The sequence below is a fragment of the Furipterus horrens genome, unplaced genomic scaffold, assembly GCF_987537825.1.
Source record: "Furipterus horrens unplaced genomic scaffold, mFurHor1.1.pri manual_scaffold_10, whole genome shotgun sequence".
NCBI lineage: Eukaryota > Metazoa > Chordata > Mammalia > Chiroptera > Furipteridae > Furipterus > Furipterus horrens.
The window spans coordinates 95,171,786-95,196,897 of NW_028327180.1; the positions used below are offsets into that span (position 1 = coordinate 95,171,786).

General features: G+C 46.5%; 1 protein-coding gene across 1 annotated transcript in view; it reads left to right on the forward strand.

Moving 5' to 3' along the window:
* The window catches only part of LOC150000980 (teneurin-2), a 612,383-nt gene that overhangs the window by 554,396 nt on the left and 32,875 nt on the right, over positions 1-25,112 (forward strand). The window contains exons 17-21 of the mRNA XM_090288551.1: positions 6,396-6,539; positions 7,168-7,417; positions 17,608-17,840; positions 19,236-19,390; positions 20,609-21,483. Of these exons, the coding sequence (XP_090144677.1) occupies positions 6,396-6,539; positions 7,168-7,417; positions 17,608-17,840; positions 19,236-19,390; positions 20,609-21,483 (1,657 nt within the window). The remainder of the gene's footprint in view (positions 1-6,395; positions 6,540-7,167; positions 7,418-17,607; positions 17,841-19,235; positions 19,391-20,608; positions 21,484-25,112) is intronic.

The window sequence follows — 25,112 nt, forward strand, 5'->3', positions numbered from 1 at the left end:
ACCCCTGGCCTCTACCCACTAGAAGCCAATAGTGGGAGACAGCCGGCATACTCAATATGTCCGAATCAATCAAGTTATTGGTGAAAATGAAAAATGTGTCTTATTTTATGGAAAAAACTAAACCGACTTTTTGACCAACCCGATAGATAGAAAGGCGGTGGTCAGTAAGGCAGACGAAAGTCCTCTTCCATGGACCTTCTGTTCTGGTGGGGGTTCAAGATAATAAACACAGACTGAACAAGAAAATATCAAGCGTATCAAGGGTTAAGTTCTAACACAAAAATAAAAGTAAGTGATATACACTGGGGAGGAGTGATAGATCCTGGGAATGCCTTTTACTGAAAGCATTCAGGGAAGGCTCCTCAGGGGGGTGATATGTAAACAGACTTGAATGACAAGAAGGAACCGTGTGAAGATGAGGAAAAGAACATTCTTTTCCTGGCAGGAAAAGAGAGGAGAGTGAGGTGTGTGTTTTGAGGACAAAGAGAAGACCAGGGAGGCTGGAAGGCAGTGGGTGAGAATATTTGAGATGGGGAGAGAGGCGGTCATGCTCCAGAGCAAGTCCTTGCATATGGCACAGAACGCACCAGAGAATCCGAAACTGGGGCAGGGGCAACCGAAAACCACACACTGTGGTTCAGACTTTGCCTTTAAGAGAATCACATGGCCCTCCCTCCCCCCACTTAGGAAAGACCACCCTAAGAGAAGTGTCCTGTGGTAATCAGTCTTTGAAGCATTCTGAGCTGTGGATTAACATCACCTTCCCAGTACAGTTTCCTACTTATAGAACGTTGTCTGGGTTCATTAAAACCCAGATTCCTCTGTTGTTGTTTTTCGTTTTGTTTCGCTTTTTACCAATAGGCTTATGATGTTTAAGAACTATAGTAAGTTACCAGAATAAGAAACCAGCAAACTCGAAACTTTTCCCCGTACGTGGCAGCCAGTGTTTGTCAGACAGGCCCTTTGCGCAGAGCATTGTGATAAATCCTGCCTTGGGTAACCTCTCACTAACCCAATCAAGTAAGCACTCACATAATCCCCATGGTGCGGATGGGACAAGAGGGAGAGGTCACGTAATGTGCCTCAGGTCAGGACCTAGCAGGTTAGACATCTTCAGGGGATGGCCCTAGTGGTCTGCTTTCTCAGCAAGTGGAGTTAATAACGTAATAAAAATAGGAATACGTTGTTGGAGTAACTAGTACCTTTAATACAAACAGTGACTAATCAAAAAATGTTGTCTCAGGCTTTAGCCATTAGCAAAAATGAGAGCCAGCATCACAAAGTAGACCGATTATAATGCACCCCATGGACTCTAGTTCCTACCATTATCCCCTCATGATGAATCCTGTTGATTCCACACATTTATCACTCCTCTGCCTCCCATACTTTTCTGAAGTGAGTCCCAGATAGTGCAGCACCTCATCCATGATGCGTATTCTATAAGCATAGGAGCAATACCATTGTTTTAAGAAAAAAACAGTCGTTTTTTAATGTAATTGAATTGTCTGTCATTGCTCAATAATTCCATTGTCTTAGGCATATCATAAAACATTAGTACTTTGTTTGAATCAGAAGTCTAATAACACCTTTTGCAATGGGTTGATTTCCGTTCCATCTAGAGCTCTCCTTTTTGTTTTATGATGTATTTGTTGACGAAACTGTGTTGTTTGCCCATAGAATTTCACAGAGCCTGCTTTGTTTCTGGTCGAATACCTGTAGCCGTTTAGCATAGTCCTCTGCGTTGCGTCTCCTGGACGCTGCTAGCTGGCCCTTGGGGGTTTCTTTCTCAGGTTCAGGTTTGATTTGGATTTGGATTCTTTAACCTGCTCAAACCTTTTTAAATTGATGTAAGACTGACGTGCAACATTATCTTAGTCTCAGTTGTATAGCCTAATATTTGATATTTGTATATATTGTGAAATGATCAACATAGTCTGTCAAGTTAATATCCATCACCACACATCGTTACAAAATGTTTTTGTGTGATGAGAATTTTTAAGATTTACTTTCTTAGTGGCTTAAGTGTGCAATACAGTCTTGTTAACTGTAGTCACCAGGCTGTACATTACACCCCCAGCACTCTCTTATTTTGTAACTGGAAGTTTACAGCTTTGACTCCCTTCACCCATTTTGTCCACCCCCACTCCCACCTCTGGCAATCACCACTGTTTCTGCCAGCTTCTGTTTTGTCTTGTTTTTTAAGATTCCCCATATAAGTGAGATCACATGGTATTTGTTTTTCTCTGTCTAACGTTTCAATTCACACAATGCCCTCGAGGACCATCCATGTTTTTGCAAATGGCAATATTGTATGCTTTTATGGCTGAGTACTATTCCAGTGGATGCAATGTACCATGTCTTCTTCATTCATTCATTCACCCACCCATGTATACTTCAGCTGTTTCCAGACCTTGGCTCTCATAAAGCTGCAATGAATATGGGAATGTATATATCTTTTTCAGTTAGTGTTTTTGCTTTCTTTGGGAAGATACCCAGAAGTGCAATTGCTGGGTCATATGGTAGTGCTATTTTCAATTTTTCATAGTGGCTGTACCAGTTTACATTCCCAGCAACAGTACAAGGGTTCCCTTTTCTCCACATCTTCCCCAACACTTGTTATTTCTTTTTTAATTATTATTAAATAATTAATTGACATTGATTAATGAGATTATATAGGTTTCAAGTGTAGATATCTATGCTACATGATCTGTCTATTGCCTTGTGTGTCCACCACCTGAAGTCATATCATCTTCCGTCACCATATATGTGGCCCCCTTTACCCCCCCCGCCCCCTTCCCTCTGGTGACCAGCACGCTGTTGTCTGTGTCTATGAGTTACCATTTTATACCCCACAGATGCATAAAGTCATGTGGTTCTTAGCTTTTTCTGACTGACTTGTATCACTTAGCATGATATTCTCAAGGTCCGTCCCTGTCACAAAGGGTCGTACAAAACTTATTTCTTATACCCATTCTAACAGGTGGGAAGTTATACTTCATTATGGCTTTGATTTGCATTTCCCTAATGATTAGTGATGTTGAGCACCTTTTCATGTTCCTGTTGACCTTTTATATATTTCCTTTGGGAAAATGTCTATTCAGATCCTTAGCTCGTTTTTAATTGGATTTTTGGAGGGTTTTGGTGGGGGGGGGTGTTTTGTTTTTGTTTTTGGCTACTGAGTTGTATAAGTTCTTTCTATATTTTTGGCTATTAACCCTTTATCATGTATAATTACGAATATTTTCTCCCATTCAGTAGGTTGCCTGTTTATTTTGTTAATGGTTTTCTTTGCTGGGCAGCAGCTTTTTGGTTAGATGTAGCTCTATTTGTTGATTTTTTTCTTCTGTCAACTTTGCTTTTGGTCAAAACACACACACAAAAAATCATTGCTGAGGTCCATGTCAAGGAGCTTACCACCTATGGTTTGTTCTAGGAGTTTTATGATTTCGGGTTTACACTGACGTCTTTAATCCACCTTGAGTTAATTTTTGTATATGATGTAAGACAGTTGTCCAGTTTCTTTCTTTTGCATGTGGCTGTTCAGTTTTCCCAACACGAGTTATTGAAGAGATTGTCCTATCCCATTATATAATCTAGGCTGCTTTGTCATTAATTAATTGACCGTATATGCATGAGTTTATTTCTGAGCTCTCTATTTTGTCCCATTGATCTACGTGTCTGGTTTTATGCCAATACTCTATAGGTTTGATTACTATAACTTTGTAATAGAGCTTGAAATCAGGGAGCATGAGGTCTCTAGCATTGTTCTTCTTCCTCAAGATTCCTTTGGCTATTCAGAGTCTTTTGGGGTTCCATACAAATATTAGGACTGTTTGTTCTCTTTCTGTGGGAAAAAAAAAAAACGAAACACCTTTGGTATTTTGGTAGGAATTGCATTGAACCTGTTGATTGCTTTTGGGTAGTATGGACATTTTAACAATATTACTTCTTTCAATCCATGAACATGGAATATCTTTCCATTTATTTGTGTCTTCTTCAATTTCTTTCATCAGTGTCTTGTAGTTTTCAGTGTATAGGTCTTTCACCTCCTTGTTTAAATTTATTCCGAGGCATTTTATCCTTTGATTATTTTAAGCAGGACAACTTGCTAGGCGGCTGTGTCTCCTCCACCAGGAGACACCTAATGTCAGCTAGTCTGTCCTTCTGTGATTTTAGCAGCCATTGATGCTGATTGCCTAGATTCGTTAGGTCACTAGGAATTGCAAAATGATATTTTAGTTCCATCATTGCTTCTTTATTAGCTAGGATACTTTTATATAGGGAAACTTTCTCTTTAACTGCTTGGTTATTTGAGATCAGTTCAAGTAAGAAAGAAAGGATATATGCTTGATTATTTCCTTTTATTTACTAGTTTTCAGTATACTAAGTCAAGTGTTTTTTTTTTTTTAACATCTTCTAAGGGTGGCAAATTGATGCCTTTTAAAATGCCATTATAAACTTAAAGAGTGAAATGTTTCTAATATGTTTCAACCCACTGAAGTTGTTATCTGTCCTAACAGTCAAATTGTGCCGTCTTTGGTCAGTGGAAGCCTCTTCAAGCTAACTCCCAGATTCTTTCAATATGCGCCCGATAGATTTTTATTCCTTCCTTTCTATCTGGTATGATACAATGACCTGGCCTTGTAGCGTTCATTTCTTGCTCTGGCCATTTCTTCAAGGAGCCTTGATTCCTTTTAATGAGAAATAATATTTCAAGGCCACAACCCAGGCATGAACAATCCTCTTCACTACTGGGTCAGTCACTGTTTCTTGGCATTTTCAGAGGACAAGCTAGGAAATATATGGTTTTTCTGAAAAAGATAAAAATGTATCTTCTGTTCCTATCGACACTTCCATATCTCAGGATTTAAAAGAAGCTGCGGAGAATCCCCCAATGTGACACACATAGTTAAGAGTTTAATGTAGTAGGCACAGCAATAATAACAACACCTCATATTTCTAAAGCAGCGTTCCAATTAAAAATGTATGGCCTCTCGGTGTCCTGTCTCATCTGTCCTTAGCTCATCTGTCCAGGAAAGTCAGGCTTCGCTCACTCTGTTTTACACACGGGAAGACGAAGCCACGAGCAGGTGTGAGCCGGAGCAGGGTTGGGACCAAGTGCTCCATCTCCGGCTTCTCTCTCCCGTTTGTCCCTGGACACACGCCAGGTTTTTACCATTTCTGGATTCTGTTCCCCGCTGCCTTGCCATGGAATGGCAGGCTGTGTCCCATGCCTGTGCACCCCTCCCCCCCCAGCACTCTCTGGAAGCCAGGGTGAACATTCAAAGGGCCTTCACTTACACAAGCTGTTGCCTCCAGAGCCTCCTTACAAAGGAGCCACTAAGCTTCCACAGGCCTTGCTCCTGGGGAGTGAAAAGAAGTAACGCAAACCATAAGAAAGGCCAGCCTGCGAACAGCAGGCTCAGAGATGAGTCTCCTGTCCATTCAGAAGGAGCGTTGCATTGAGTTTTAAACGATGCCTCTCCTCCCTCCACGTCACTCGGGTCATTTCTGAAAGCCAGCTGTTCTTCAGAAAGGTCTTTCCATCCCCACAGAGTACCACTGTGTAAAGTTTCAAGGTTGAGTTCAGCTTGAAATTTGAATTTAATATCGTGCGGGATCACAAGGAGGAAAGCAATCAGCCCACCTCCTTGCGGGAGACGCGGGAACAGAATCGGTGTTCCAGCGAACACGTTTCCCGGTCCCGAGGAGCGCTCTGGAGTAATCGAGTCACCTCTCTGCTCCCCTGTGTTGCGTGAATATTTGTAGAAAGAGACACTGAGATTAAGTCCAGCACGCAGGATGAGTGGCCAGCTACGCACGGAGGGCTATGGCTCGCTCAGACTATCAGCGATTATTCACAGCCCTCCGTTTCTTTTATTGGGTTGCAGAAAAAAAAAAAATTTTAATAAAACTAAATAGAAACTAAAAAGGCTTACATGGTAACAAACATTCTTTCCACTAAAAGCAATAAACATTAACCTACAGAGCTACAGAGCAAAGCGGTAAATTACAAAGGTCCAAGGATCTGTCCCACATCCAATACAGTTGCTAGGAGAGAGGAGACACTAATTTTCAAGCTTCTTTGTTCTCAGAGTCTTGTAAACCGGCCCCCAAGAATCATGTGTGAGTAAGGGTCCCAGGGTCTGCACCATCCGACGTTATCACTATGGGAAGGAGGCTTAGGGCTTCAGCCGTCTTTGTTCCCTGGATTCTGTGACTCAGCCACCAGGAGCCACGTGCAGCTGCTGATGCGGGCAAGACTCGTTTGCAAGTTCCTGCAAGCTGAGGTCACAGGACACCTGGGCAGCAGGGCCCACTTACAGGCCCCCTGGCAGAGGCCTTGTGACTTTCGCCTACACCTCTGCCCTGCCCCACCCCCTCTTATCTTCCAGTGTCTGTCGGGTTTGAATATGAGACCTGTCCCAGTCTCATCCTATGGGAGAAAAGGACGGCCCTCCTGCAGGGATTCGAGCTGGACCCGTCCAACCTCGGAGGCTGGTCCCTGGACAAACACCACATCCTCAATGTTAAAAGTGGTACGTGAGCTCATTTCCCTTCTCAGATACAGCCTCATCTCTACTCTAGAACCTCCTCTCCAGCCTTGACATTTTATGGATAGCCTCTCCCCTTCCCTGGGCCATTTTTCATCAAATGCCTCAATATTCAGAGGTTTTCCCGCCTTACCTTGTTAAATGTCAAAGAATGTTGGGCTGGTTTTCCCAGACTGTCCACCTTTGCGTACCTCATGATCCTTCTTCAATTAGTTCTACAGACGTTACCCTACCCAGTATCAACGGCATAGGGCTTACCCACCCCATTCCAGCTCTCTCAGCATAGGGAGGAAAGTGGGGAGCTCCCCAGCGGCAGCTCCTCTGCTCCTTGTCACTTCCCCTCACCCTAAGTGTCTCCCACCCTGGCAGGGTGCTCAATTGGTTAGAACATCATCCAGATACACCAAGGTTGTGGGTTCGATCCCCAGTCAGGGTACATACAAGACTCAGGCAATAAATGCATGAATGGGTGGAACAACAAACCTCTCTCTCTTTCTCTCTCTCTCTCTCTCTCTCTCTCTTTCAAAATCAATAAATAATTTTCTAAATTTTGGAAAAGAAGAAGTGTCCCCCTAAAGGGCTGTGGTAACCACCCTCATTTGCTACCCCACAGGCATCCTGCACAAGGGCACCGGGGAGAACCAGTTCCTGACCCAGCAGCCCGCCATCATCACCAGCATCATGGGCAACGGCCGCCGCCGCAGCATCTCCTGCCCCAGCTGCAATGGCCTCGCCGAAGGCAACAAGCTGCTGGCCCCCGTGGCTCTGGCTGTCGGCGTCGATGGGAGCCTCTTCGTTGGCGACTTCAATTACATTCGGCGCATCTATCCCTCTCGAAACGTGACCAGCATCTTGGAGTTACGGTAAGCGACCACCCAGAAAACCTCCTGTGGCGATACCGCTCCCATTCCTGCATGGCCTCCGTGGGTGAATGGCGGTCATGGTCGGGCGTCTGCAGAGAATACAGGTTCCCTGGGGTGGGCTGAGGTTTGAAACCCAGGACCAGAGTTGAATTAGGATTGGGGGAAATGCTTTGTGTCTCTATAAAACACCACACACGTATTTGATACCATTGTCAACACTGACCCACAAACAAGGGAGGGGCTTGGGGACGGACCCTGGGTAGCCGTGTGTCATAAAGCCTCCCGACGTGAGTGCAGCACATACCCAACGTGAAAGAACTACGACCTGAAGCTGTTGGTCCGTGATCTGTGGTTTCTCAAACGGCACTTCTTTAAAAACACAGGTTCCTGGAGACTCTCCCCAGACACTGACTCAGTACCTCTAGAGAAGGTTCAGGTGTCTTTTATCTTTGGCAAGCTCTGTAAAAGATTCTGAAGCATATCAAAGTTTGAGACCCACTCCTATTTCTTTACGAATTCACACGTTTGTATTGAGTACCTCTATGTGCTAGCTCTCTATAAATCCTCTGGCTCTGCGCACTTTCACGAGGATGTGACTTATAATCACTGAGAATAGGCCACGGTGGGTCCCTTCTGCCCACCATTGCGAGCTTCATCACTGGCTACTAAGTCTGAAGTTCAGTTTCCTCTGTGCTGGACAAAGTTTCTTGGAAACTCTTCGCAGGAAAGCTGATTCCAGGCCGTCAGACCTAGAGAGGGATCTGTAAGGAGAGAGAGAAGAATGAAGTCTGTAAATAAGGGAGAAAATTTATTCTACAAATACTTGGTTAAACACAAGTAACAAATACTTGTGTTACTGCACCAGGGACTGACTGGCTTGGGGGTGGGGGAGAGTTTGTGTCTCCGGTCTCATAAGGAACTTCAAATCATGTGGACGAGTAAAAAGATCATTTCAAGTAGCATTAAATACTTCCAGGAAAACCTAACAGGACAAGAGATATGGATTATGTGGGGGCAGAGGAGGGATGAGGAAGCTACAAGAGATAAAGGAGTCAGAAAAGCCTCTCATATTAGGTAACATTGCAGATGCGACCTGAAGGATGGGGTCAACCATGGGAAGATCTGGGGGAAATTATTCCAGGCAGAGAGAAGTTGTGCAAAGCCCTGATATCAGCAGATAACCTGGTTCATTTAAGGGGCTGATAGAAGTTCAGGGTGGCGGGAGGGTGGTGAGTTCAGGGGAGAGTGTCTCAGAGGAGGTCAGAGATGTAGGTAGGGTCTTATTGGCCATGCTGACAGGTGTGAATCATGTTCTCATTGCAAAGGACAGCCTTGGGGATTGAAGTAGAAAGTGGGATGGAGCTGACATCCAATTTGCATTTTTTAAAGATGATTCTGGCTACTGAGTGCAGAACGGACTTTTGGGGTGCAAGACTAGAGGCGGTAGTGGTTGTCTAGGAGTTGGGTGATGGGGACGTGGACTAGCGTGGTCACAAGGGAGACGGGGAAGTGTTCCGATGGAGATATATTTTGAGGTAAATCTGCTAGCAAGTGTTGATCAATTAGGTTAGGGAGTGGGGGACAAAGAGAAAGAGAGAGCGGGAAGAATCGAGGGTGGTGCCTAGGATTTTGACCTGAGCAGGCGGCGGTCCCTTCGGGAGCAGCCTCAGCTACCCGGTGCAGGACTGGGACAAGGCCCTTTCTGGGGGACAGGTCTGTAATCTGGCCGCCAGCGAGTGCTGCTGACTGTTCTCGGAAGCTGAGGCTGTGCCGGGCCCCGGGAGAGGTGAAAAGAAAGGAGAAAACCGCAGCTCCGCCCCAAGGAGGGTGCAGCCTCCGGGACCCAGTGGGCACTTACTGAGCATGAGGTGAGCCACCCCCGTGCTGGGCTCCGAGGGTCCCGACGGGGATGAAACCCAGGCTCCAAGGCAGTCCAAGCTGCGTTCTAGGAGACCCAACAACCATCACCACAGAAAGACAAAGGCGAGTCACATGGGTAGGAGGGGTAATAGCCAAAAAGTGAACAAGAGGAAGAAAGAGGCAAAATGGCAGAGGCTGGATAATTCTCAAGCTGCCAAACTATCAGAAAAAAACCCTTTTGCTAGAGCCGCCGCCCCCCCCCCCCAATAGGTCCCCTTCCCAAGGTGTTTATTTCTGTTTCTGTCCCAGAAGAGTCATCTTCTCAGGCATCCTGCAGGCAATAGGGAGGCAGGGAGGAGACAGGGAGGGGGTGACGGCAGCACTGTGCTGTTCCATGAGGGTCACACTTTAATCCGGCCCTGTGTCTCATACACCCCGTTTGCCCCTGCTCTTCCTGCCCAGAGCTTGGACAGCCCTTGCCAGCTTCACTCCCCGCTCCAGACCTTGACTCCTGCTGTTCCGTCTGCTTGGAATACCCTCTCTCCCTAACCTCCCTCATCATGACCACCTATAAGGCTCCGTGGGAAGGCCCCTTCTTCTCCGAAGCCCGATCGCCTTAGCAAGAGTAACACTCCTCGTCTGGGCTGCTTAACCCTAATTTCCCACAAAAGCTGATAGTCATCGCTGCCTTCTTTTTTGGTTCTTTCTCTATAAGTCTTCGAGGCCCCGGGGTCTGATCCACACCAGCAGCTCAAGACCCATTGCTGGAGCTAAAGGAGACATGGACCAGTATCCTCCCTCTTGCTGGAACTTGCCCTTGGTTCCGTTTCTCTCGAGCTGTAGAGGCCACAGTATCAATGGTCGCAGCGAAGGGCCCACTCAGAGAGCCACGCCACGCCCACGAGGGGGCACCGACTCAGCCGGAGGGCGTGGAACTGCCAATTCCCCTCCACAGCTGTGTGTGTGAGGCGGGGGGGTGGGGGGGGGGCGGTTCTCTTTTCCTTTGTAACTGCCTTTGGACTTGTTCTTGCTTTCATCAGCCCGGTATCCAGAGACTATTAGAAGTTAAGCTTTTACAAGAACACTGGTTTGATTCTTCTTTTCCTCCCACTACATACCTGAAAACAAAGGGCTGTCAATCCCTGCTCTTCAAAGCAGTAACCAGCCAAGGGAGGAAGGAGGAGGGAGGAAGAGGTCTGTCTTGCTTATGTCTTCCCTCCATTGTGAGTTGGCAGCTGAGTGATTCCATTTCGGGACGCGGGGCCCATCCCTATCTCGCTTCCCCACCCCAGAGCTGAGCCTCTGAGTCAGAGTTTTATTGGGACGCTCCCAGCACCCTCTCACTGTTCTCCTCCCCTCCTTTGGCCTCCCCTAAATGTGCAGGGGCCCAGTTCTACACACTTGAAAAACTTTTAATGCTAGGAAAAGCCTTCTCCTTAGGCAAAATGGCTGTCACCTGTATGCCACAATGCCACCCGCCTTCCAGAGCTTTTGAACACTCACGTCCCCCAAAAGCCTGACATCTCCTTTCAAAGCCCAGTTCTCCCCTTATAGCCATCAGCCTCCCCAAGGGATCCTTGGAAAACGTTAGCCCTGCAGCGCAGAATGTACGGGGCGGTCACCAACATCGGAGGGTGAATTTCTAACATAGGAAAACCGTTCCTCCTTCCCCAGTTTGACATTCTCTTAGGAACTGGACCCCAACATAAGGACAGCAACTGGTAAGGGAGGGGACAGTGTCTCTCTGCCTTTTCTTAACGTGGCCCCTTTGGTCAACATAAGAATCCCAGACTTTATATGATGGTTGCGATGCTAACTTTTCCTAAAAGACTTTCTCCTTTAATTTGTTTAACAGTTTTATTTATTTATTTTCAGAGAGAGGGGCAGGGAGGGAGAAAGAGAGGGAGAGAAATATCCATGTGTGGTTGCCTCTCACAAGCCCCCTAGTGAGAACCTGGTGGGCAACCCAGGCATCTGCCCTGACTTGGAATCGAACCCGTGACCCTTTGGTTCGCAGGCCAGCACTCAATCCACTGAGCCACACCAGTGGCTGCAATGCTAACTTTTTATTTTCCAAATAGAAAATTATAACATTTAATTTTTTTTTTCCAACTAAAACACTTCTCCATGCTGAGATTCTGCTGGTGCTATTGGGGCAGGTCTGTGGGTGGCATCGTTGCCTCCGGGAAGCTCTTCAGGGGAGGGAGCTGTCCAGCCCAGATGTGTTACTGCTGGAGCGGACGAGGCATAAGAAATCGGGAGTCTCAGAAGGAGGGCACAGACAGCAGACATGGGAATTAAGCTTCACCCGGCAAGGATAAGCTTTGCCTGAGAGTTTCAACCAGGACAGGCCCTGCTGAGTGCCAACACAGAATGCTAAGGAAGATTATGGTTCTAGGAAAGACAGCGAACACCTTCTCTGTGTAGCCGGGGTATAGACGTGGAGGCCAGGAAACCAAAAATAACACAGCACCCAGAATAACAACAATAGCCCTATAAAATTTTGGACAGTTCTTAGCACTCTTTTCAAGGCTCTTTTACCAAAGACAGAGCTAGGTTTCCAGTGGCCCGAATCTTAACACAATTTCAGAATGAAACTGAAATTCTTTAGGATGAGAAATGAAACCAAAACCATGGCAAATTTTGAAAAGCTGACCATTACTGACAACATCACAAAATCCAGACAAATGACCTAATTTTTTTATTCACTACTATTACTCTTTCATGATACCTGTCTTCCTACACTTTTTGGGTGCATCCTTTTGATCGTCTCTTACTATGACAATGATGTTGCAATGTCACTCTCTATACAAAGACTAGAGAGAGGTTCAGTCTTTTCTTCAGCATAGCTGGTCAACATTTGCTTCAGATTACTGATAAACTAGAAAATTTTCTTTCTTATGTTCACAACTGACTATTGGTGATGTTGCTAGAATTGTAAACGTTGGGAAGACTTCATCAAGCTTCTTTCATGGTATTTCTGGGCGTTTCAGGTTTTCTCGTGCAGGGAATAATCTACCTGCTTTTTGAGCCAACACTCATTAACCAGTTTTTCACTGATGTCCTGGTAATATTGACGTATGACTTCTACACAGGGCATTGCAGTTCCTGTAACAAAGCAGGGGGAAATCAGCACAATAGGGCAGGACCATTCCTGAAAGCCATTCCTACCCAGAATGTCCAGCAATAATGTAACAAGACGTTGCAAGGAATATGTAGGAGTCACATAAGCATGCCCCCCCCCAAAAAATAAACTAAGTGTATCCCAACTGACTTTTGTTTAGTTGAAACTAAAACAAATAAACAACAATAAAAAATGTGACCATTCCAACTCCACCCTTTTCCATGGCACAAAAGGAGTTGGAACAGAAAGAGACAACAGCCGACTGCAGCTTTGTGAGTCTGAGTAGAACATGAGGGATCGGAACCAGATCAAGGCGAGGTCTGCCCAGCCTTGTTCCTGCCTTCCATCAGTCAAGAACCCATCTGCCCAGTCTTACTCTCTCCAGGGCTCTCTACTAAAAATCAGCGGCATGGAAGTGAAGTCCCATCCACATTTACTTACTTGCATGTGTAACAAAGACAAGCACGCACACGTAGATCACAAGACAGCCTGATGAGGGCCCTGCAAGGCAAGCTGACTGCTGGGAGAGACCCCAAAGGCTTCGTGGAGGAGTCCTTGAGGCTCCACAGTGTGAAGAGCTGATCCATCTCAATTCTTGAGCCTGAAACACCATTTTCTTCTCACACGTATGCCTGAAGGATTGGTGTTATTGAGGCCAAGGACGCAAAACCTAGGCCTGTCCCTTGTAAGTAGGGCACCTTAGCTCATCTACAAAGATGGACTCAGCGATGCTGTTATTTCGGTTTGTTGCCTGCTAAGCACCTACCCTGCTCATGGCCCCTGGCTGGAATAGCAGTGACCTCAGCCTCCCTCCAAAGCTCATGTCCCTATGATCCCTGAGAGTCTGCACTCTTAGGGCCTTGGTCCCCCACCCCTGCCCTTCTTCTTCTCCCAACATAGCTATTATATTAATCAACTTAAAGCAGATGTTCTTAGGCAAGAACTAGGTCAGGTCTGCAGACCCAAATTCCATCCAGTCTTTTTACAAAATCTTGACTTAAAAAAAGTGGGATAGATATTGCAATAATTAAGAGCCACAGATGACTACCAATGGTAGCAGATAACATTTCACTTTCATTAAGCAATATAAAATAGACACGCGAATTCCCAGGTGCCACCCTGACACACCAGGCTTTGCAGAATGAATCTTAAATTGCACCATGTCAGTCAGAGCTCAGGAGTTATCAGCATCATTTAATTAACTTTTTTTTTTTTTTGGCAAAAACTAACACGTTGGAATAAAATATAAAAATGTAATCCCTGTGCAAACCCACCACTAATGATGGCCCAGCAGAGGCCTGCGCTGCACCTGAGCAGGAATCAGGGCACTAAACCTTCTTTGTTCTTTCCCTGAATTCTCCTTCCTCAGCCAGAAGCAAAAGAGGGGTCAGGGCTCCTTCCACCTGGGCCTAGAAGCCTCAGGAATGGGGGGAGGAATTCTTTTTACTTTGGGGCCTAGCATGTCTCTTCTTTTCTCCCCAATGTGGTTCACTTTCTGCCACTTTCCTGTAGACACGGCCGTGTATTTTTCTTCTTCAGAGAAAAAGAAAATAAAAGAGCAAAACTTTTACTAGTTCTTTTCCAAAAGGAGTGGTCTTTGGCTCCCATGACGATAGGACATTATTACCTATGCATTTCATCGGAAAAGAATGCATCTTTGGGGTCCCGCACACGCCCATGGGTGGGGAGAGGGAAGGTGTCATGGGACAGGCATAGGAAATGGTTCTGACTCTAGGATCTAACAGAGTGTTTGCCAAACTACCATTGGGTTCAGGCAGGGGCTCTCTCCTGGTTGGTACTGACTCTGCTCTGTAATACACTGATGGCAAGTAAGTGGCACAGGTGGCACCAGGATGCCCCCCCCCCAAAACCCAGGGCAGTTGTTACGGATGAGTCACAGTACCCTTTACAGCTGAGCTTGAATTCGGCTTCAGAATCTTTCTCCTCCAACTTTCCAGCAGCCATGACCATCAATAGGCGTCGACATTCAAGGGGTAGCCTACCTGCCATCCCTTCCTTAGCCAGGAGGCCTGTTTCACCTGTTGCCACCTGTGTGACAGCCACGTTGCTGGTCCAAGAATTCAGGCATTCTTGTTCAGATTTTCCAATGGCCAGGAGGCATCCCAAAGCAGGGCTGCTTCCCAGGCCATTGAGCTGGGCGCTGTCAGCTAGAAGGGGGGACAGGGAGCCCCTTCATACAGAAACGAAAATGCGATGTTTGCCGGATCACCAGTTCTTCAGCTAACTGTTTGTTCTTTTTCCTTCTGTTTTCTTTCTATAAAGAAATAAAGAGTTTAAACATAGGTAAGACGAACACTCTTTCCCGTATAATTTGATATGGTTCGTTTGCTTCCTTGTGTTTGCTTTTCGTTGTGTGCTTCTTGTGTAATGTTGTGTATTTTTATGTACCAAATATAGTAACTTTTTTTATGTGCTGATTGTGTGTTGTGGATATGATAAGCTTTAGCAATTATGAAATGCAGTCAAAAAGCAACCAAATAAGCTGACAGTAATTAGAATTTCCGGGAGATGCAAAAGCAAGATAATGAACCCTCAGCGAACTTTTATCCTGACTGCTCAGTGCGGTCCGTAATTGGGCTAAACAGTTGAGGCAAACTTCTGGCTTTTGTAAATTCTGGACTAGGTTCATAAAAGCTTTAATGAACTGGAAACGGGTCAAAAACTCATTTTCAACTCATTAATAATTTTTCCCCTGGATATATGGTCATTTAAAAAAAAAAAAAAAAACAAGTTAATTGCCAATCTGCTGGTCAGAATGAATCCAACAGTCGGTCGCATTGGGGATTTTCATGGCGTTCTATCGCTCTTTAGTACGAAGGGTGTAGAGCAAATACTATTTGTCTAAATAGCCTTTGTCATTCAGTTGCTCCAAGGTTATCATTTAAAACTTTGCTGATACCATTCCCATAGACCGTGTACAACACACATATATGTGCCTCTGATTCTGGGGAGCTCTCCCTTACAACTCCAGGTTGCCCCAGGGTGCACTGAAATGGATGTCACATGAGCTTTCTGGAAGAAAAATGACCTTACTTTTACCTGGAAGAAGAGAAAAAAACAAAGCAATATATTTTAATACTCTGGGGACTGCCTTGCCTCGTGCCATGAAATGAAACAGGGAAGGGGCTTCAGGATGTTAGGTCAAATCGGGGCAAAGGATGGAGTCATCCGGTACCAGGCCATCCAAGTCAGTGGGAAAGTCATGCATAGGAGGAGTCCTTTGCCTCCTCCTTCTCAGGTACCCCACCTGGGTCAAATAGAAAAAGAAGCATCAATGCACTGGCGGGACACCCTCCTTTGAACTCACCCCATTGCCCTTCGCCATGGCCACCGAAGTGGAGGCATGGCTGTCCATCTCTCTGAGCGTCTCTACAAGAACCTTGGTTGGAATGAGGAAGAGGCCATAGGGAAGGATGGGGACCCCAGCAAGGATTCACTCCACATGCGCAGCTGCCTGCTCTCTGCCAGAGGTACTGAAAAGTCGCCTTGAATCAGGCTACCTAGAAAGTTCAGAATTAATTATCTTGCCCATAGGTAGGCGCAGATGGGCAATGCCCTGATTCTTCTGCTGATCACGCCAGCTACTGTTCATTCAGTAACAAAGTACAGTGTCTAATTAAAAATGGCATGACTTTTTCCCTTTCTGCCCTAATTTGCTTTGTATATATGGATATTCGCTAAAGGCTTAGTAGCCAAAATAAGAAGAAAGAAGGAAAGGAAAGGAAAAAGGGAAGGAAAGGAACCCAGGTATGTTGTTCTTTCCAACTAGCTTATCTAGGCTGGAATTTTAGAAAGACCTTGACTTCAAGTTCAATTACGTGGCTTAATAGCAACCTGAGGAGAAAGTGGAATTAAAGATGGTCTCGATTCACAAGTTGTTCCTAAAATTAGCTTCCTAGTTTTTTCCTTCCTTAAATCAGGGAAGAACCTAAATGGTGGTGTTTTAATTAGTAATCCACCAGCTCACATCTACAGGACAAATGTATCCAGCGCAATCATCGCCCTCACCTACCCTTCACCTCTCCCAGCTCCTCTCTTCCCATAATTCCAAACTACAATTGAAAAGTAACTTTTTTAAAAAGCCTGTGTTCATCTGAGACATAAGAAACCAAAACCTACTTACCACACTAGGGCAGAGAAGCATTCATTTGCTTGCACCCTAGAGGCAGTGATTTTAATAACCAGTATGGGAAGGGCATGAGCACCCACTCTGGTCTCAACCTCCAAGCAGAGACAGGCAATGCACAGGGAAGAAACTATAGGGTTTGAGCCAAAAGGGACAGGAGTCAATGGTCTGCTTTGATTTCTTCATCACAAGGAATCTAGGACCCAGCAGAGCCCAAAGACTTACCTAAGGTCACCAGCTGGGTCAGAGTTGAGTTTTGAATTTTCTGTGTCGTCCTCCTGAGCCAAGTCTACAAATCTCACTGCGTCAGCAACATATAGGACACCTGGACACATGGCAGAGAAAGAGGCCCAGGTCTCTGAGGCTTCACGTCTTCCTGCTGTGGCGTAGGGCCCTGTCCCATCTTGGTCCCCGCCTGTGACCTCACTATTATCCAAGACTTACAAACTGTATCTCCAATGCCAGTAATTCAGATTCTGGACCTGGTATCAGCAAGACATTGCATTTCTTTACATGAAGTGCCCCCCCACCCCTTGATTCACATCTACACTGGGGATCAGAAGAGAAGCGCTGAGGCTGAGCACCGGGGCTGGCCCTGGGGAACCTCCCCTTACTAAGTCAGGAAAATTCCAGGGGGCCCCAGGGTTAATGACCTAGTAGCCTGGAAGCACCAAGGAAACAGATTAAAAAGAGAACATTGTCACATGGCAGCGTCCCTCCATCCCCTTTAGAACATGGGGGATAAGGGAGGCTGACACACGGAACAGAAGCACAGAAGCAGGACCAGGGCGGGACCTTTCACCCCGGCTGAGTGAAGCAATGGTCTGTTAGCGATGAATTCTCTGATTGCGTAAAGAATTTAAGTCCAATTAAAAGTCGCTTTAAAAAAACCATGATATGTGAGAATACTGAGTTATTCTGTTAGGTTCTTTCCAGTTCACTAAAGTGGAAAGGCATTAGAGATGTTAGCATCTTGCGAGGATTTTTGTCAGCTCTTTGATCCAGTCGGCCCGCCACCTAACCGCCTTCCCATGTCTCCTTGTGCTTCTTCTACTAAAGCAACAACCCGGCACACAAGTACTACTTGGCCGTAGACCCCGTGTCTGGCTCTCTCTACGTGTCAGACACCAACAGTCGGCGAATCTACCGAGTCAAGTCTCTGAGCGGAGCTAAAGACCTGGCGGGGAACTCAGAAGTCATGGCAGGGACCGGGGAGCAGTGCCTGCCCTTTGATGAAGCCCGCTGTGGGGATGGAGGGAAGGCTGTGGATGCCACGCTCATGAGCCCTCGAGGTAAAACCTGCAAAGGGAGAAAGCCCAGCCCTGGAGAGAGCCGGCCACGAGCTGGGCTTTCTTCTTCTTATTGGAACGTGACTGAGCCCAGGCACTCTTAAACACAGCTTACCCTAGAATGAGTCAACTGATAAATGGCTTTGGTGTGGGGGTGTTTTTTTTAAAAAACGTATTTATTTGAAGTCAACCTTCATCACCCACATATGCTCTACACAGAAAGTGGAGCTTTCTGGTCACAGCCAGTGACAGAGTCGAAAGGAAATGTAGGCTCCAGGAGCCAGAGGGCCAGCTCTGTGGGCTGGAGACAGAACAGAGCCAGAGGGTGGCCTCCAGCCACGCCCGGTGTTCATGTTAGACAGTAGTGCGCATGAAGTCTAAAGCACAGTGCCTGACATTTAATAAATGCCCAGTAAGAGTGGGTTTAATTTCCAAGGGCCTGGGATTGGTGGGAGGGGTTCTTGGAACTAATGGGTCTCTGTTTGAAAAGGCCTAAAGATAGTTAAGGTAAAGGACCAATCAATCTTTCGAAGGTCCAATCCTTGTTAGAAGTTTTAGTTACCGGGAAAGCAGCTGGTAAGGAGTCTTGGGCTTGGACATTGGAATGAAGATGGAAAAGAAATAGAAGCTTCTGTCTGCGCTTTACCAGGGGAGTGCTAGGACCTGCGTTCCCCCCAGGCCCTGATGTGCTAAGTGGAGACAAGGCTTAATTAGGAATGCTTCCTGGAGGGCATATTCTGAACTGGGAGTGTGTGTGACTGCAAGAATCATTATTTCACAGACTCATCATTGCAATCAGCTGTGAAGGGTAGTCGAGTAATCACCACCCATAATTTCTCAGACATTGAACTTGGAAAATAACTTGTTCCCTAAAAAGAGCAAACACCAGCCCTGGCTGGTGTGGCTCAGTGGGCTGGGCACTGGCCTGTGAACTGGAAGTTCACCGTTTCGATTCCTGGTCAGGGCACATGCCTGGGTTGCAGGCCAACTCCCCAGTTGAGGGCATGTGAGAGGCAACTGTTTGATGTCTCTCTCACACATCAATAGTTTCTCTTCCTCTCTTTCTCCCTCCCTTCTCTTCTCTCTAAAGATAAATAAATAAAATCTTTTTGTTTTTTAAAGAGCAGATGCAAAGTTATTTCCCCATGCATTCATTTGCAACCCAAGGTCCGTGTTTCAGTTGGGCAGTGATGTAGCTAGCACCCAGGAATCAGGCAGATCTCAGCACGGTGCTCATTGGAAAGGGTGTCACCTTAGAAGGTTGAGAACCACTGTGCTGAGGGTGATAAGCCACTCAGTAAGGTCCAAGAAGATAATGCCCAGTAAGGCATCCCCACTGCCACCCCACCAGCCCTGCTTCTTGTCAAAAGACACACTCCCACTGTTTGTCTGGCTCAGGTATTGCCGTAGACAAGAATGGCCTCATGTACTTTGTCGATGCCACCATGATCCGGAAGGTCGACCAGAATGGAATCATCTCCACCCTACTGGGCTCCAATGACCTCACCGCTGTCCGGCCACTGAGCTGTGACTCCAGCATGGATGTGGCCCAGGTAGGACTCTCTTTCTTATTTCCATCACTAAAGCCACACCTGGGTCTTGCCCTGAAGTTCTCACCAGCAACCTGTTCGAGTGGAGTGGGAACAGGGAGGCAGAGCTAGAGATCACAGGTGGGTTTGCTGAAGGCTTGAGATGAACTAACTAGATGGCAAGACAGTCTGGGAAATGCCAGGTAGGAATGAGAGAGAGAGGGAGAAATTCTGCTCAGAACAGTGGGGCTGGTGGCATTCTCCAGCCGTGGCAGATTACAGGGTAGGAGTTACTGCGTAATTACCTCTCTTCGCCGTCATTATTGCAGGGTTGAGAAGATACGGTACAGCGCTATATGTCGATCGGAACTTCCCTGTTAATCTGAAATGATTGTGTCCTCACTATAGAAACCGTTATTTTGTGCAGTAATAACTGGAGCAGAGCCCTCTGCAATATTCCCCCAAGTGACAGGCCTTTAATCCGGCCCTTACAGTGGCAGCGAGCACAGGCTCAATCAAGTGTACAGCATGAGAAACTGGACTTGACCCTGTGGATCCCAAACAACCTGGAATATAAGTTTACCCTTCCTGTAAGGACCCTTTCAACCCTCAGGCAAACCTCATTACGTTCAGCTTAAATTCTACAACAAACTGACAACTCTCAACTGAGAATTTTCATTTCAAATTCCGCAGAGAAGGAATATGTTCTGTCCAGTCCTTTTTTTCAAGCCAACACTGGAGTTGTCATTTGCTGGCCAGCCTGGGTATGCACGGCCCTTGCTTGAGTCAGGGCTGCATTCCAAAGTGCATGGCTTCTTTTTGTGAGTTAAATAAAGGGGTCTTCTTAAAATGAGCGGGGCCTCCTCGGACCCATGCCTGGGTGAGCAGAATACGGCACCCTTGCCCCTTGTGCAGTGGACTACCTGAACAGCTGTATGTGACAGTTCTGACCCTGGCCCACTAACCTGAGGCTGAGGAGAGCATCCTGGGAGAGCTGGGGACCTACTGTAGCCACAGCCCATGAGACAGCAGGAGATGTTTGTTACGTAGCCTCTTCTTGTCCATCGTGCACAGTCAGCACGGGCAGTGGGCAGGCGGTTTACGACAAGCATGTCTCCATGCGGTGTGTTCGTAAAACAGGCCTCTCCCCCCAGCGGCATGAAACCAACATAAGTGTCCTACACAGGAAAACCCTGGGCACGTTCGAAGCTGTTTTTTAATCAGATGCCTTGTCACCCACAGGTACGCCTGGAGTGGCCAACGGACCTCGCAGTCAACCCCATGGACAACTCCCTATACGTCCTGGAAAACAACGTCATCCTCCGCATCACGGAGAACCACCAGGTCAGCATCATCGCGGGCCGCCCCATGCACTGCCAGGTCCCAGGGATCGACTACTCGCTCAGCAAACTGGCCATTCACTCCGCCCTGGAGTCGGCCAGCGCCATCGCCATCTCCCACACCGGCGTCCTCTACATCACCGAGACGGACGAGAAGAAGATCAACCGTCTGCGCCAGGTCACCACCAACGGGGAGATCTGCCTCTTAGCGGGCGCGGCCTCAGACTGTGACTGCAAAAACGACGTCAACTGCAACTGCTACTCGGGGGACGAGGCCTACGCGACAGACGCCATCTTGAACGCGCCGTCCTCCTTGGCCGTGGCTCCCGATGGCACCATCTACATCGCGGACCTCGGGAACATTCGCATCAGGGCAGTCAGCAAGAACAAGCCTGTTCTTAACGCGTTCAACCAGTACGAGGCGGCCTCCCCCGGGGAACAGGAGCTGTATGTCTTTAATGCCGACGGCATCCACCAGTACACGGTGAGCCTGGTCACGGGGGAGTACCTGTACAATTTCACCTACAGCACTGACAACGACGTCACCGAGTTAATTGACAACAATGGGAATTCGCTGAAGATCCGTCGGGACAGCGGCGGCATAGCCCGCCACCTGCTCATGCCCGACAACCAGATCATCACCCTCACGGTGGGCACCCACGGGGGTCTCAAAGTCGTGGCCACGCAGAGCCTGGAGCTTGGCCTCATGACCTACGATGGCAACACTGGCCTCCTTGCCACCAAGAGTGATGAAACCGGATGGACGACCTTCTACGAGTAAGTGGGTGCATAACGTATTTTCCAGAGAGCGCTGGTCCTACCCTGACATCAGAATTGACCATGATGCAGCTTTTAGATGGCTTAGTCACATTGTCTTTCTAACTTTAATGTCTCCATGTGGCCCCTAGACATTCGTGTCCATTCTCCCTGACTCCTAAACAGTTGGCACCGTTGGGTCTCTGCTAGTGAACATTCTCCCTTGAAGAGCTGGGAATTCCTACTGGCTGCTTGCTGGGCCGGTGTCGGATATTGGAGACGCACGGCACCCGGGAGATCAAGTGTTGATTAACCTCGCTGATTATTCACGTTTGCCGTGTGAACGGAAATTAGAACCTAAGAGGCAAGATCCTGGTGGGGCTCCTATAATTTGCCAACAAGTCCAACAACACACTTGAGTGCACAGACAGGCAGATAAACTCTGAATTTCCTCTTCAGCAGAAGCAGATCAATACAGATAAAGTGCTAGGGATATTAAAAGATGCGGGAGCTGGTCATATTTCCCCTAACAATTATCTCATACTTAAGAGTCCCCCCATTTGTTTTGCCAGAAAGCTGTTTTCCCTCCTTGCCGCAGGCAGCTCTTGGTCAAACTGCCGGCTGCTGCAGGTATTAACCAGTGGGATGCTGGCTGGAGGAAATTGCTAAGGCATCGTTCTGCCAGTTGCTGGCTGAGACGGGGCTGGAATTTTCAAGTATCTGGGTCTCCTTGATGGTGAAGGATCTAGTTAACCCTGTGTATTTGGAGTCCTTGCTTGCTCTCTGTGTAGGTGTTGCTGCTAGCCGGGAATTTCGTGAGTTAGGAAGGGATTGTCACAGAGGGCAAGGGGAACAAGAGAGAAACATTGTTGATCACTCCTAAATCCAGGGGTGTTCACTTCCTGATTGTGTTATAGGTTTGGGAGAATGTGTAGGAAGCTGTTGCCACCTGCTGGAAATTTAATGTATTGCACAATTGCTCTCCCTGGCTCTGTCTTCTCTGGGCAAAGCTCTCTTTCTCAGACTTCGGAAGCATCTAACATCCTTCAAGGCACAGAAACTTGACCTTACTTTACAGTCCTGTCACTCTGTCCCTGAAGGCACCCTCCAAGTGCCATCTTTAGCTCTCACACCAAGTTAGATTAAAGCTGTAGCGTGACCCAAGCACCTCTGAGGACTTCATCTTGTAAAGACCCAGCACATTTCAGGGATGACTGATGTGTGGGTTCACCAGATTGGGGAAGAAACCATGCCGCCCCCAGAAGGCCAGTCTGAATGAGGCCTGACTTACAGATTGGAGCCGGCCTGGGACGTCCCGTGGCATCTGCTACATTCTCAGACTTGGGGAGAACAGTGTGTCTCTGAACTTAAAATCACAAGCAACCTCTCTCCCCCTGCCTCTCTCTGTCCCCACTCCCTCTCCCTCCCTCCCTCCTTTATTTTAAAACTTATCACCTAACATACCCTGTATCTTAACATTTCGTTTATTTTCACCCTCTATCCAGCACATACATTCACGAGGGCAGGGATTTTCATCCATTTTGTTCTTAGCAATGTCCCGAGTGCCTTGAACGGTGCCAAGCACATAGTAGGCCTGCAGGGAACACGTGTTGAATAAGTGAGTCAAAGGCAGCGTCCAGCGCCACACAGACCAAGGCTGGGCTGGTTGCATCAGGTGGCCTTGAGGTCCCATTGCCAGAACTCGCAGCAACGTGCAGTTATGCGTGGGCTTATTAGCAAAGAGACCTGAGTGTGAAGCTACTCGGTGTGTGCGGGGGCTTCAGCAGAGCTGTAGGCAACTGACTCTGCTTTGAAAGTGAAAGAGAACATGGTTTCACCCTGTTACCCCTGAGGTTCTGGTCTCAACCCCAGTCCTCTGTACCCGAAAGCAGAATCTCCAATTCCTGCGCCTCCTGTCATAAGGAGTAAGGCCACCTGCATATTGTAAGTGTCCAGGTAACACAGGGGATTGGAATTCCGTCCTGGCCTGGTCTCCCCAGAAGAAGGACCTCACAGAGCCCCTACTGTGCGAGAGCTAGGGACAGTGTCTGTTACTGGGTACGTCACTAGGCACCCCATTCCCAAACACTTAGAACTGTTATTTTTTATTGAGGAAAACTTGACATATAAGATTATATTGGTTGTAGGTATACAATCTAATGATCTGGTATTTATAAATGTTGAAGAACAATAGCTACAATAAGTCTAGTTCACATCTATCACCATACAATTATAAAAAATTTTTTTTCTTGTGGAGAGAACTTTCAAGATCTACCCTCCTGGCAACTTTCAAGTATGTAATACGGTCTTATTAACCAGCGTCACCATGCTGCACATTCCATCCCATGACTTATTTATTTTATAACTGGAAGTTCTCACCTTTTGACCTCCTTCACCCATTACAGCCATGCACTCACCCCCACCCTCGCCTCTGGCAAACACCAGTCTGTTCTCTGGTATCTACGAGCTTGTTTGGGGGACTTTTATGTCTCTCTGTCTGACTTCTGTCACTTAGCATAATACCCTCAAAGGCCATCCATGTTCTCACGATATGTTAGTTTTTTTATGGCGTTATACGCACCACATTTTCTATATCCACTCATACATCAGTGGACACTTTGGTTGGTTCCATAACTTGGCAATTGTAAATAATGCTGCAGTGAGCATGTGGTACATATATCTTCTCAAGTCAAGTCAGTGTCCTTTTTTTTTTACTTTCCCCCAAATAAATCCCCAGAAGTAGACTCCATACAGTTTTCCACAGTGGCTGCACCAATGTACATTTCCAGCAACAGTGCACGAGGGTTCCCCTTTTTCCCGTCCTCACCACAAACATTCCCTTTTGAGAATGGCCATTCTCACAGGTGTGGGGTGACAGCGCACTGTCTTGATTTGCATTTCCCTGATGATTAGTGATATTGAGCACCTTTTCATGTACCTGTTGGCTATCTATCTGTATGTTGTCTTTGGAAAAATATATATTCAGATACACTGCCCATTTTTTCATCAGCTACTTTGGGTTTCATTTGTTTGTTTGCTATTGAGTTGTATGAGTCCCATATATTGTATATATTTTAGGTATGAACACCTTATCAGATATATGACTTGCAAATATTTTCTTCCATTCATTGTGTTGATAGTTTCCTTTGCTGTGCAGATTTTTAATTTGATATAGTCCCACTTGTTGATTTTTTTTTTTTTCCTTTTTTACCTTAGAGTTTGGTGTCAAATCCAAAAAAGTATCAAAAAGACCAACTCCAAGGAACTTACTGCTTATCTTTTCTTCTAGGTATTTTATGGTTTCAAATCTTACTTTCAAGCTTTTAATCTTTTAATTTTTGTGAGTAGTGTATAATAGAAGACAAGTTTCTTTCTTCTCTTCCTTTTTTTTTTTTCTTTTTTTGCATGTGGCTATTCAGTTAACACCATTTATTGACAAGACTCTCTTTACCCCATTGTATAGTCTTGACTGTTTTGCCGTTAATTAATTGACCATATAGGTGCGGGTTAATTTCTGAGCTCTCTATTTTGTTCCATTGATCTATGGGTCTGCTTTTATGCCAATATCATACCGTTTGATTACTTTGGGTTTGTAGTATAGTTTGAAGTCAGGAAACATGATGCTTCTAACTTTGTTCTTCTTTCTCAAT